The 15,102-nt window shown below is 46.6% G+C and overlaps 1 protein-coding gene across 1 annotated transcript; it reads left to right on the plus strand.

The window, feature by feature from the left end:
* The first annotated feature begins 9,364 nt into the window (after positions 1 to 9,364).
* DRD5 (dopamine receptor D5) lies at positions 9,365 to 11,888 on the plus strand. Its single transcript, XM_069234789.1, has one exon. It carries the CDS (start codon positions 9,810 to 9,812, stop codon positions 11,226 to 11,228), a length of 1,419 nt encoding a protein of 472 aa, XP_069090890.1. The 5' UTR covers positions 9,365 to 9,809; the 3' UTR covers positions 11,229 to 11,888.
* The last annotated feature ends 3,214 nt before the right edge of the window (positions 11,889 to 15,102 follow it).

Genomic DNA, 15,102 nt, shown 5'->3' on the forward strand with positions numbered 1-15,102 from the left:
AGTCCCCTGTAAAGAACAAAATTTACAGGTTATCAGACAAGGTGAAGGCCAGCATCAAAGAGGAAGTCTCCAAGATGTTGGCTCTTGGGGTTATCGAGAAGTCTAGTAGTCTCTGGGCCAGCCCTGTGGTGCTGGTACCCAAGGCTCCTGCCCCCGGTGCCAAGCCAGAACTTCAGTTCTGCGTGGACTACCGAGGTCTCAGTTCAGTCACCGGGACTGACGCTCACCCCATCACCGAGCTGATGAGCTCATAGACAGACTAGGCGCTGCCAAATTCCTAAGATATTTTGATCTCACATCAGGGTACTGGCAGATCGCCTTGACTGAGGGGGCTAAAAAGAGATCGGCATTTTCCACACCTGATGGCCATTACCAATTCCGGGTGATGCCCTTTGGGTTGAAAAATGCCCCCGCTACCTTCCAAAGGTTGGTTAACAGGGTCCTAGCTTCTGCGCAGCCTACCTGGACGACATTGCCATCTACAGTGACAGCTGGGAGGAACACCTGCTCCACCTCAAGGAGGTGCTTCAGGCTCTGCAACAGGCAGGCCTGACCATCAAGGCCAGTAAGTGCCAGATTGGACAGGGTTCCGTGGTGTACTTGGGACACCTAGTAGGTGGTGGCAGGTGCAGCCACTCCATGCCAAGATTGAAACTATCAAGGCCTGGCAACCACCTAGAACCCAAACAGAGGTGAGAGCCTTCTTAGGCCTCAATGGGTATTACCAGAGATTTGTCAAGGGCTATGGAACCATGGTGACACCCTTGACAGAACTGACATCCAAAAAGCAACCTACGTTGGTGAATTGGACAGAGGCTTGTCAGAAAGCCTTTGACTCCCTAAAGGAAGCCATGAGTACGGCCCCGTGCTCAAGGCTCCTGACTACTCCAAGGAATTAATCGTGCAGACAGACACTTCAGAGCATGGCATATGGGCGGTCCTAGCACAGCTGAATGAGGAGGGCCTAGACCAACCAGTAGTCTTTATTAGCAGAAGACTATTACCACCAGAACAGAGGTGGAGTGCTATTGAAAGAGAATCATTTGCAGTGGTCTGGGCACTGAAGAAGCTGAGACCATACCTGTTTGGGACGCACTTCGAGGTTCAGACAGACCACAGGCCCCTCAGATGGCTCATGCAGATGAGGGGTGAGAACCCTAAACTCTTGAGGTGGTCCATTTCCCTACAGGGAATGGACTTTACAGTGGAGCATTGCTGGGGATTGACCACGCCAATGCTGATGGTCTCTCCAGATACTTCGACCTTAGCGATGAGAGCTCCCAGGAAGTTGGGTAGCTCTCCCCAGTTTCAGCTGGGGGGGACACATGTTAGACCTGACAGCCTAAGGGTGGTCATCCCTAACTTTTTGCTAGCCTCCCTCCACTTTTGAGATACTGTTTTTGCTGGTTTTTAGACTCTGTGTACTTCACCACTGCTAACCAGTGCTAAAGTGCATATGCTCTCTCCCTTTAAACATGGTAACATTGGATCACACCCAATTGGGCTATTTAATTTCTTTATAAGTCCCTAATAGAATGCACTAAATGTGCCCAGGGCCTGTAAATTAAAAGCTACCAGTGGGCCTGCAGCACTGATTGTGACCACCCACTTCAGTAGCCTATGAACCTTCACTCAGGCCTGCCACTGCAATGCCTGTGTGTGCAATTCACTGCCAATTCGACTTGGCATTTAAAAGTACTTGCCAACCCTAAAACTCCACTTTTTCTACATATAAGTCACCCCTAAGGTGTGCCCTGGTAATCCCTACAGCAGGGTGCTGTGTGGGTAAAAGGCAGGACATGTACCGGTGTAGTTTGCATGTCCTGGTAGTGTAAAACTCCTAAGTTTGTTTTTACACTGCTGTGAGGCCTGCTCCCGTCATAGGCTAACATTTGGGCTGCCCTCATACATTGTTGAAGTGGCAGCTGCTGATCTGAAAGGAGTAGGAAGGTCATATTTAGTATGGCCAGAATGGTGATACAATCTCCTGCTGACTGGTGAAGTCGGATTTAATATTACTATTTTAGAAATGCCACTTTTAGAAAGTGAGAGTTTCTCTGCACTTAAATCTTTTGTGCCTTACAATCCACGTCTGGCTGGGTTTAGTTGACAGCTCCTTGTGCATTCACTCAGGCACACCCCAAACACAGGATACTCAGCCTGACTTCCAAACATCTGTATTTTGAATAGGTCTTCCTGGGCTGGGAGGGTGGAGGGCCTGCTCTCACACAAAGAACTGCCACACCCCCTACTGGGACCCTGGCAGACAGGATTGAGCTGAAAGGGGACCTGGTGCACTTCTAAGCCACTCTTTTAAGTCTCCCCCACTTTAAAGGCACATTTGGGTATAAAAACAGGGCCTCTGCCCTACCACCTCAGACACTTCCTGGAGAAGATACCTGAACCAGAACCTGCACCCTGACAAGATGAACTTGCTGGCTGCCTGAAGGACTCACCTGACTGCTTTCTGAAGAGGACTGTTGCTTTGCTGTTGTCCTGCTGTCTTGCTGCTCTATTGCTTTGCTGCAGAAGTGCTCTCCAAGGGCTTGGATAGAGCTTGTCCCCTGTTCCCTGAAGTCTCAGGACCAAAAAGACTTCTCTCCTGCAGCTGAAATTCCCGTGCGGCAAAAATTCGACACTTCCTCTGCCAAGAAAGACATACAGCCTGCTCGCTGTGAAAATTTCACCTGCACGCCGAGTCCGGAACGACGCAGACTGACTCTGCAACAGAACACTGACACAGCGCCAGCGACGTGACCGGAACTTCAACGCACAACCCTACTAGATCGATGCAAGCCGACTCAGAACGACAACGCCTGACTTCCTGAGAGCAATCGACGCAGCGCCTGCCTTGCGGAAGAAAATTCCACACATCGTCTACTGGAATCGACGCATCCACTGTGACTTTGCTCCACAAGCCCAGGATTCCCTGCATCGTCCCCGGGGCGTCTGAAAACCCCGCAACCCGAAGAAGATCCAAGTCTGCATGCCGGAAATCGACACAACGTTTTCCACGCGTGGAAAATAATGACACAAGTCCATGTGCGAAGGGGCGAAAGTGACGCACACTCGCTGTTTTCCACGCATTTCCTCCTCTGCGGTCCCTTGTGAGGATTTTTCAATGCAAACCAGATACTTTGCCCTGCAAGAGACACTTGTTGTTTCTAGAAGAACTTAAGACACTTTTTATTGCTTTTAGAGTAATCTTTTAACTCTAAAGACACTTGATGACACTTTCAGTGATATCCCTACATTTGCTTATTTCATCTTTAATGGTGTTGACCTGCATTTATTCAGATAAATATTATATTTTTTTCTAAACACTGTGTGGTGTATTTTTGTGGTGTTATATTGTGGTACTGTATAATTTATTGCACAAATACTTTACACATTGCCTTCTATGTTAAGCCTGACTGCTCAGTGCCAAGCTACCAGAGGTTGGGCACAGGACAATTTGGATTGTGCGTGACTTACCCTGACTAGAGTGAGGGTCCTTGCTTGGACAGTGGATAACCTGACTGCCAACCAAAGACCCCATTTCTAACACGGCTCTTAATGAAATCGCAGAGTTCTGCATCTTTTGTTAGCTCCTATAACCCCTCGTGTCCCCAGAAGCTTCTCAGAACAAAGCCGCTGTATTCAATATACTGCGACTTTGCCAGAGTATGACGATGCAGATGTTCAAACGTGATGCCCTGCAGTCTATTACACTTGTGGGGTTTGTAATAGCGCAGACACCCGTGGTAAAAGCAACCGTTGAACTCATAAGTGGTTGGTACCCCGTTAATTAACGCATAACCATCTAGGTAGTAGCGGCTCAAGCGGTATTCGCCTCACTGCAACTTGTGTTGAATGAAGATGCTCTCTTTCTCTGAAATGTACATGAGCCACTGAATAGATGGGGTGGAATAATGTTTCTGTTTACCGTTATAGAGGTCAGGCGGTACTAGAGCTATGGTTTCAGGTTTTAAAAACATGTGCTGATAAATAGACATGCACATGGAAGCCAGAGTAATGTTCTTAAATGGGTCTAGGTATTCCACAATTTCTTTCCTCTTACAGGATTTAGTTTTGATAATCCTGACCCGTTTCATCGTCTCTGAAAAGGTTGCACGCTTTTTGCAAGATCATTACATTCGCCTGACAGTAAGCTTTCAACTCTGTTTGAAAATGAAATCAATTTTCACGGTTTTCATCGTACCATTGTAGAAAGTTCTCTTTTTCAGATGGCATCATGTACTCGACGCCGTAACTGTCCGGTGGAGGCATAGAAACGCAGTAATTCTGATTAGCCCATGCGTTAAAAAAGTGCGGGAAATAACCTTTACATCCTTCCAAACCAAAGGCTTTTGGCAACTTGCTCAACTTCATGGGCAGAAAATTCAAGGTGTCTATGAACCTAATTTCAAAAGGCACAACTTTTAACAGCATCAGTTTGGAACCCTGGGTGATGAGCTCCACGTTCAGCTTTTCACGAATCAGGTCCCATAGAATAAAGAATGACTCGTATGCTTTCGAGTTGTGAGCCAGCACTGTATACTCATTGTATTTCGGCTGCATGAACGTGTTGAGGAAATCATTCACGCACGACCAACGTTCACACTCCCAGTTTTCATTGGCTGTTAGATGATGAGCGGAAATGTAGTTAGGCTGGAGCACTCCAGTCTCCTGCATACATTCTATAGCAAATACAATATAGTCTTCTGTTTTTTTCTGGGGGAAGCCTTCGAGCATCTAACACACTTGTGCTGTTCCGGCTGGGACATTGCATACCTTTACAATCGTGGTTGGTGGCCTTGTAGCGCCCGCAAGTTTGACACTCTGATTTATGGACGCACTGTGTGAGGCTGATGTATACATTCAAGCAGTCTTGTGACCGGCAAAACATCTTACACATCGAGCAGTTCACCTTCTGAGCGTCGTCGTCAACACACCCGCCCCTCTGCCACATTTCACAGCGCATTTCACACTGGTGCCTGGTCCGGTTGCTGTATATGTGGTCACAATGCTTGCACATGTACTTGGCTCCTAGAAAACCCTTCAGGTTCAAGATACCGTAAAAGTGGTTTTCGTGATGTAGCACATAAACGGTTTTGTTTTTCACAAGCGCATTGGTAGTGAAGTACTTCCAAGAACCGCTGTGGGACAGAACTTTTACCGTAATGGCAAAATGGTTCTCAAAAAAGCCTAGGTCCATAAAACCAACCAGTCTGTCGGGCGATAGTTGAAGCGCCTCATGGGCTGCCGCCGACATAGACATAATGACATTGTCTGGGGTACCTCGGTCCACCAACAACCCTGTGATGCTCACTGCCAGACACATATTGGTAGCTCCGGTATTAAAGTCGAGCAACCATCGATATTTCCTGCCAATGATTTTACTGTACATGACGCTCTTTAAGGTTCTGGAAGCACCGCCCTCATGACACCTAACAATGAGGGCAATGATTCTAAAGGTCCCGTACGCCAGTAATTCAGCTTTGCTCTGTAAAAACTTAGACAGGTTTTCTATCGTCAAACACATCTCGAGACGACCATCTGATGAACAAAGTACTTTTGAGACCATGCCCCTGAAAACGTAGCTGGAAAAAATTGTTAGGCCCAACATTGTGTAACAATTGTTCTACAAGCGTTTGTACGGCCTGGTGTCTAGATATAACACTGTGATCAGAGGAGTTTAGATAGTCTACGTTAATAAACCTAAATTCCTCATAGTGCTCTGTAGCGTTAAACCTCTCTACAGTATGACTATACCTTCTGACACTTTCTAAAAACAATGGTTCTGAATCCCCAGCTTGAGGATCGCCGCCAGGTGGAGGGCTCCCTGTGGTATCATTCAGCGGTAGTTGACTACGGATCGTTATTGGAGTATTTTTATGCCACCTTGTAATGTATAGTCTGTCTTTCTTTAACTTTCTTATTAAAAGCTTACAGTTTTTAGCGCTACTAGCCCACTTCTGTTTCTTACAAGCCCAGCTGCTTTTAGACAACCGACCACAGCCTATTTGAACAATTGTTGGTGTATTTACAGGAGGTGTCCTTGCCATTTCACCTAATAAGGTTGGGGGTCCTTCAGGATGTTTGGGGTTGAGCCGGCTCTGAACTTTACCCCTTGGGGCCCTGAAAATGCCTATATTCTCTCCTAACTTTATATTTTGAGGCCTTATGGGGAGCGTTTTAGGTGTTGAGGGTGCTGCTTTTAGGAGTTTTAAACAGTCTGGAGTTGGCTCTAGCATCTTTTTGTTTTTTTTGAGCACTCATAAAACACGTAGAGCTTTACTGAGTACATCCTGGGACTTCTTTTTACATTTAGACCTATGGACACCCTTGATACAAAAAACAGATAGTGCACTCCGTAGGGGTACATGGTTACCTAGTCACGCCGATATATTGTCTATGTCTGCCGTGGCTGATTCACAAGCTATGACCACCTCCCTTCTACACCATGCTAACCGTAGGATCAACGCTCTCTGGGCTGGTCTGGAGGGCCCAGTATCAACCCCCGACTTCCCCAGTTTTTAGCTCTTGAGCTTCAGGAGCGATTTTAGTTCCCTAACGGCCTGTTGTATTTCTTTCAGGTATGTATCCAAAACCCTGTTGGGGGTCAGGGCACCACATTTTGTTCCACTATGTGTGTCATTAGCTGTATATTACCCATAACCACCCTGGGGGTCTGATCACTGTTAACTGCAATAAGCCCTTTTTGAACGGGCTAGTTGGAACGGGTCATAAGAACAGGGTTCCTGTGTGAACATCCTGGTGCTTGGGAGGCCTGATCATTGCTAGATGGCGTTCCAAAAGTCTGATTTTGTGAACCACTATATCCTGTACTGCTATCAGGGTATCTTGAGGAGGATGGTGAAGACCATTGCACGCAGGCACTTGGTGCTGGGCTGGTGGGGTCATATGCTCCAGGTGGTGTAATTGGTGACATCATACATGGGGAAGTTAAATGTTGGTCATAGTAACTCAAGGCCTCTGATGCATATGAAGCATTGTGGCTGGGTGTGGGTGATTGAGACCCTGGTGATTGCAACCTGTCAGGGGTGCATTAGAAGAGTCACAGGCTGTTGCTGTTGCTGTTGCTTCAGAACTCTCTACCAGAACTGCTAGATCCTTTAGAAGTCCAATATACCCAGAATATGGATCCTCTATGGGGCTGTTTCCATACATGTGGCATGTAAACGGGGAGGGCTAGTTATACAGGTTGCCGGTACTAGGGCATTGACAGACCTGACTATCTTAGACTCCTCAAGCGTTGAACATTTAGAACGTGGTGGGCTATGTGGAACACGCTGAGCCTTAACAACATTTTTAAAAGACAGGTCTAGAGGCACAGCTTGTAGCTCAGGGGTCTGCAGCTTCTTCTTGCGGTTCTTTAAGGACAACCAATTTATTTTAGGCTTATTGCACTGGTTAGGGTCCCTACCAGAAGTTCTACATGGTACAGGATGGTGTGTGTCTGTGGCTGTAAGCGTTACGCTGTCATATTGTCCAAACCCTTGTACACAGGTAGTTACTGTAGAAGTGTTTGCGGTACTGGGCACAGCCTTTATTACGGTTGATGAGGTGTACTTAAGAGCTGTACCTGGGCCATGACTGCTGTCTGTAGAGGCAATGCACGGTTTATCCTGGTGACCTGCGGTGTTCACGGAAGCGGATGGTGCCATGGGGTTTTGATGGATCACGTTGCTGTCCTTTAAAGACGATGCAGTCCATTTAGTCGGATGGCCGACTCTTCCAGTACTCTTTTGTGCTGACTCTAGGATGTAAAGATAACAAAATATGTATTAGGTGTTGCTATAGCCGCTATATCTTGGGGTGAAAGAGGTTTGAGATACACTAAGGATTGAATTTATCTGCCTCTGCACTTTCTAAAAACTCATCTGAAGTGTTCTGATGTGAGAGGCCTTTCTTTATAGGTGGACCTTCCTTAGTCGATTGGGATTTCCTTTTGCGGACCGTCTTTTTGATGCCCCCTACCACATTCTACACGTCAGCACGGGGCAGGGCAGCCACGTCAGTGCCTACATCATTGCCTACGTTATCACGGGGCAGAGGCACCTGTCAAGAGTTTGATGGAAGGGATCCCCTTAAACTACTATCCTGTTGGAATTAAATACCCAGGCCTATGAAAGATCAATAAATCTGAAGTTGGAGTCCGGCACTTGGGCTGCTTTTGGGTAAGAGACGTACAGCCATACAGTGATTATCCCCGTACCTCTAAACTTTAAACATGGATCCTAGATTTGAAAGAATGGGTTGTTGCTGGGGAATGTTATCTGTATCTGTGAGAGATGTGGAAGGATGAGAGGTGGAAAATGATTTAAAAACCTGGGGGAAATTATTACTCCTTTAGTGGTAGACCCTGAGAGTTCATGCCCAAAACTGAGTGACGCCATAGATCGTTCCTTTCAAGAGGAAAAGAGTGTTTGCAGGGGGACATAGTGGGAGAGACTTGATAACTTGGGGATAGGACGGGAATGTACACTTGATAAAATTGGAACTGCTATACTTGATGTGTTTTATCTCTTTATATATTCGGAATATAATTAACAAGACTGCAGGTCAAATTGACTATGGGATTTGGTCATGTGACTGTCACTTTTGGAAATGTATGGTTCACATCTGTTGTAGTTATGGTAATGAGTTCTGTATTGAATTATGTATTATCATGTTATGTAAAACCAGAAAATAAAGATTACAAGCCATTTTATCGGGAACAAAAATAGTATTTTTCTTTCTATTTCATTATAATGAACAATCAAAATCTTGAGCTACAAATAAAGCATGCATTATTGGAGCTCACCTTACAAAATTATTTCATTACAAACGCAGTGCCAGACATTTTGTTTTTACTAATGCTTATGTATATTCTTCTTGTTCAATGTTGATGCAACAACGTGATGCTTGTCTGAAAGATGGGGGTGGGTTACTTACAGTCTAGCACTTACAGTGTTAAACTGGGATATGTCAACAATGAAGGTACTTTCTGAAGTACTGACCACGAGCGAATGTCGCCTTGTGGTGACTAGTGTGCGTCATTTGTGCATCCTAAATTGAGCGCCCCGCAGGTGCAATAATCCCAGACACAATCACCACACGGGATGCCTCTGGGTATGTCGATGCCTGTGGATAGTTCAGTGAGATGCAGCCCGGTGCCCTGGTTCCGACTGTCGCATGCAGGAGTCGCTGATTCACCTGTCAGCCTTCAGGATGAAAGCCGCCCCTGCTGCAAGGATGCGCATAGGAGGAAACGCACATTTCACACAGGGGAGCGGAGGCGGTGACAGAGTTGTGACTTACAAACCCATTCCGAGTGAATTCATTCATGATCTACACACACTGCAGGCGGTGCAGAGAGCGTGTGCAGCCCCCACTTCTCCCTCGGCGACACTAAAAATAGCCAACCCCGCTGCTTAACGTAAATCTGAAAACACGCACCGGCCGGAGCGATGGAGAACGCGCCAGAGATACCTTAACCTAAGTGCTGAAGACGTTTCATTAAATCTTCACTAAGGTTTCTAAAGAGACCCCTTCGGTCGACCGGGGGGTGTAGTTAGAATGCCCTGGACATTGTGACGTCTACTTTCTGATAACCAGGGGGAGGAGGCGCAAGGCGCTTCGAAGCAGAAGCACTTGGTGAGAAGCCGTACAGTATTCAGAATGTGTGTGAGGACCTGCGACTGCACCGGGGCTTTGATCCTTCTATTCCGCCGGCGCAGTGCCGGTCGCGGCACAGCAGTCACCCCAGGCAGAGGTGGGGGCGCTCAGCTCCCCGTGTGCGTCTGACCTCGGACATCTGGTGCATGTGCTGCCCGCTGCAGAGCCTTACCCGATGGGGCAGCCCGTTTGGAGTCCGGGTGCACTCTCTGCCCATCTGGCACAACTGGAGCCGGTGGCAGCCCCTGGGTCCCCTACACGAGGAGATGCTGAACCAGAGCCTGACCCGTCAGCAGCAGGCGCAGCACCCGGACGTGGCCGTGGCACAAACCATAACCGGCACATTGTTGTCTTTGCTCATCCTTTGGACCCTCTTCGGTAACATCTTGGTGTGCGCAGCTGTCATGCGGTTCAGGCACCTGAGGGGCAAGGTTACCAATATATTCATTATTTCTCTGGCCGTGTCCGACCTGCTGGTGGCGCTGTTGGTTATGCCCTGGAAGGCTGTGGCTGAAGTAGCTGGTCATTGGCCCTTTGGAGCCTTCTGCAACATCTGGATAGCCTTTGACATCATGTGCTCCACGGCCTCCATCCTGAACCTCTGCATGATCAGCGTGGACCGCTACTGGGCCATCTCCAACCCCTTCAGGTACGAGCGCAAGATGACCCCGCGCGCGGCCCTGGTGATGATCGGCACAGCATGGACACTCTCTGTGCTTATCTCCTTCATCCCCGTGCAACTGGACTGGCACCGCAGTGGAGCCGAGAGTCCCCGCAGCAACCACACCATCAGTCAGGACTGCGACTCTAGCCTTAACCGGACATATGCCATCTCCTCCTCCCTCATCAGCTTCTACATTCCTGTGGCTATTATGATAGTCACCTACACCCGCATCTACCGCATCGCCCAGGTGCAGATACGGCGCATCTCCATTCTGGAGAGGGCGGCCGAGCACGCCCAAAGCTGCCGGACCGCACGACTGGACTGCCAGCAGCACCACAAGAGACTGCGCCACTCTCTCCGCAAGGAGACCAAGGTGCTGAAGACGCTGTCTGTCATCATGGGCGTCTTCGTCTTCTGCTGGCTTCCCTTCTTCGTCCTGAACTGCATGGTGCCCTTCTGCAACCGCTCAGCCCCCGGCGCCCGGCAGGGCCTGCCCTGTGTCAGCGAGACCACCTTTGACATCTTCGTCTGGTTTGGCTGGGCCAACTCTTCGCTCAACCCCATCATCTACGCCTTCAACGCCGACTTCCGCAAGGTGTTCGCCAGCCTACTAGGCTGTGGCCACCTCTGCTCGGGTACCCCGGTGGAGACTGTCAACATTAGCAACGAGCTCATCTCATACAACCAGGACACAGTGTTCCACAAGGAAATAGTCACCGCCTACGTGAACATGATCCCCAATGTGGTGGACTGCATGGAGGAGGACAACGAGGACACCTTCGACCGCATGTCCCAGATCTCGCAGGGATCCCAGAACCAGGACCCGGCCACAGACTCCGCCTGCGAGGGGGACATTTCCTTGGACAAGATCACAACATTCACCCCTAACGGTTTCCATTAAGCTGGGATAGACACAATCCCTGACTGTCGGATAAAGAAGGCGTCATACTTTTAGACTATAAAAAGTGCTCTAACATAGTATATTTTGGTAGGTAATAGACAATACAAAATGGGATACTGCGTTTACAAAAGGGGGCGTAGCTGCAACGTCCCGCCAAGATGGCCGGAGCCTCCAGTTTCTTACTGCACTTCTGGTCTGGGCTCAGTGGCCTACATCACTTCCCAGAAGTGTCAACGATGTTCTGTATCTGTGGTCCGGGCTGAAGAAGTTCACAGCTGGAATGACTAGTTGAATCCTGTAGTGCTGTTCAGCACAGCCAAGGCCCTTTTATACAGTGCATGCAACATTACGCCACTTTCTCGATGGGGCATTTGCACTCCGTGGTTCACCATATGATCTATTTAATATCTTACATTCTGAAGGTCATCAACATCATTGAACAAACTGGGGGCTTACTTACAAGCCTCTATCGCCGCCCGTGCGTCACTTTTCCCCAAATAAAAAGTGACGCGCCGGCTGCGTAAGGGGCTTGTAAATAAGCCCCTGGATGTGTAACACACCAAGGGATAGAGTATTGGTATCCAGCAAATTCTTGTCAAGTTGTGATGTTTAAATCGAGCCCTATGAAATGTATTCTTTAAAATTACAGGTACCATGTTCTCCTGCAATTAATTTGTAAATAAAACAGATTATCTGTCATTTTTATTCTTTGTCTAAATTGCGAATTATTCCTCGTAGTCTGGGAGCACTTGACAGTGCATGCGATGTAAGTACACGAGGACCAACTCACTGGTAACACAACGTTTAGCAGACAATTTAGGAAACAAAAAACAGTCGTGGCTTTATGCAAGTAGTGTGCATACGCTGCAATCAACCTTTGAAGGGTGCAACCACACAGGCGTGTTATTATTGTTCCTGCTATTGTACTTGCTGCTGACGTCCCCCTGCCTTTAGATGGTACAATCAAAGGGTGAGCACCTGCACGTCTCCGCATTGCTGTAGTACATCTAGAAGGAGAGTACCGGCACTTCGCAGGGGCAAACGGGTACTATAATGAGTGAGTACATGCACTTCTATATTTCAATTTAAAGCACTGGCTATAATTATATATCTTGGTAAAACTCAACGATCGATTAGCCAGCTATCTATGTGGGCACTTGAAATGCAGTGTATTTAGAAGGACTTTTTACTTTAAACCGTTTGGCTGCGTTACATGTTGCTTATAATCTGCTGAAAGTATTTTCCCTTCGCTTAAGGAAAACGTTTGAAAGCTGCGGGTCTGGAAAGCGCGCAAGAGAAAACGATTGAGAGACCTTTGACAAATTAAAGGAGGGGCGGGAACCGGTGTGACGTTTTGAAGATTTTCGTACCAACTGAAGACAGCACATGGTTCGTAATTTGTATAGCAAACCTCTGTCCTCGTCACCGGAAACTTTGTTGTCGTATGTCTTGCGTGCTGCTGACGTCTTAAATCAATATAACTTTACAATATTATTGTACGCGAACACATCCCGCGGGCCAATGGCATAAGTGAGGAGCGGTTTTCTCAGTCTCTCGAAGTGGCAACCACGTAATAAATACTCTCCTTACTTCTTAAAAATTCGCGCTTCGAACCCCAGTAATCCGTTCCTCACACCTATGCCCACACCCCTTCTCGGAGTAACGCTAAATGATGCCCATCCCCGCAGAATGTGACGAGGGTCCCCAATTCTTCTACATGCCTCATCTTATGTCAGTCAGTGAGACGCTATGGCGTGAAAGTGCCTGCACTTGTAAGGTGTAGCTTGCATCAAGCTTGCACCATTCAAGGGATGTAATGAAATCCCAAATCGCTTCGTGTCGAACGCGCCCACGCTAGTCTCTTGAAATGGACGTATTTGTTGCCGTCCGATGTTGATTCTTATTTCTTCGTTAAAAGTTATAGCTGAGTTCTTCACTTTTGTTGGGTTTAGTTAATATGTTTCTTCTATAATTGATTATTGGCACTGAATTATTTGCTTCCATGCTTTACTACAGGTTGTGATGTGTTTTTTCTGATCTGACCTAGAGACTTCGGTCCTGCCAGTAGATCTTTCTTGACACCCAGACTTGTGTTTACAGCTGGTAGGTCGGCAGAGTGGGAAGAACTGACTTCCCTGAAGATTTTTTTAAACCAGAATGGGTCATTTTGGAGACTGCACAGGCTTTGTAAGGTCATTCGAACATAACCCTCTGTTATGTTCACTTTTTTGTGAGACTGGATCCAGCCCTCCTGCCCTTTTCGGCCTTCTGTGAGCTCAACACTCACATTGGTTCCAAATCCAAGCCATGGACTAAGGAATGAAGCACTCATGGTTCGGAGTGTCCCCCCAAACGGCATTTTGATTTAGAGCTAGAGGCTGTATTCTGCTTGCACTGAATACACATTTATGAACAGTCAGTACAGTCCCCATAACATGTGTCAGAAAATACTAGAATTGATAGTTGTGTCATGATTTCTTTAGGCCATCACTGATGGTATTATGATATTGTGTGGTGAGAGATGGTCAATATAATGCTAGTCTCCTGTCTAAAATTTAATATTCAAAGACCATTAAGAAAATCTGCGCAACAAAGCTTTCCTAATTTTCAATATTTATAGATTTATTCAAATAATAGAATCATTACAGAAAGCAAAAGTCAACAGGGTCAAGGGAATTGTCATGAAACCATAATCATAATAAATTGTAATGTGTCTTTAAGATTTTAAACAGGCATTACACATCTAACAATCATTCAAATTAATATTAGTAAATATAAGTTGCTCCAATGGCAGAAATGGCAGATTCTCCATCAGTAGGATGTTCAAAAAACACCAGTGGAAGTAAAACATAGTGAATGGATTGAAAAGCAGCCCTATCACACTTTGGTCTAGGCTTCAATACTGGACTATTAAAACAACCCTTTTTACATTTCACATTAAATCTGATATTTGATAACAGAGCTGTAATTATGCCTTGAAGCTGCAGGATTTAGATGCATGATGTGCTCATTTAATATGTGTAAGCTGCATATGCTTAATAGTTCAACACAAAAGAGAGCAACACTACCATGTTTCCTGTGGAACTGAAAGCAACTATGATATATCCGTACAGTTTCAAAAAGTCAGAGCTTATGGTACCAAGTGCCAGTTTCCCACAAAAATGTCATGATGAGGTGCTGAGTGAGACCATAGATAGGTGCTTTGTGGGCTTCATGTGGATTGTTAGTGGGTGGGCAGTGGGTAGTTTCTGCCATAAGTTTATTTCTTGACTCATAGTTATCTTCCCTGTCTCAGGATAGGTAACGCTTTTTGCAAGACCCCAGACTGTTTAAGAAGAGCTCTCTGTTCACCATTGAGCTCTGGGCTTTGGCTTGGAGTACTACAGTGGTTAGTCAAAACCCCTGGATTATTTCATGTTAGAGCTACTCCAGCTGGTATTCTGAGCCTGAGTTGGTTAGGGTGGTGCTGTGAGTTGACGTATAGCACAAAGGGCATACTCAGTTGATTTTGTTGTCTGTACTGAGGGTTCTCTACCATGAGGGTGTTGGTGTGAATCAAGTAGCAGTGTCAGTTCTTGAAGTAGAATGGAAGGCCTGAGACCTGGCCTTTTTTGACGGTAGAGCTGGTAAGCGAGATAATGAGTTCACGACCCACCTAGAAGGATCTGTGTGAATTGAGATGACTGGACCCATGAGACTAGCTACCTGGAATGTTCATGGCCTGAATGGATATGTGAAGTGATAAAAAGTATATACATTCCTAAAACACCACAATGTTATTATTGCATTCCTACAGGAGACTCGTCTATTTGACATGGAAGATTAAAAGGTAGCAAAGAAGTGTGGAGTACAGTTGTATTTCTCTGCTTTCTCA

This window comes from Pleurodeles waltl, chromosome 1_2, assembly GCF_031143425.1.
Source record: "Pleurodeles waltl isolate 20211129_DDA chromosome 1_2, aPleWal1.hap1.20221129, whole genome shotgun sequence".
NCBI classification, from domain to species: Eukaryota; Metazoa; Chordata; class Amphibia; order Caudata; family Salamandridae; genus Pleurodeles; species Pleurodeles waltl.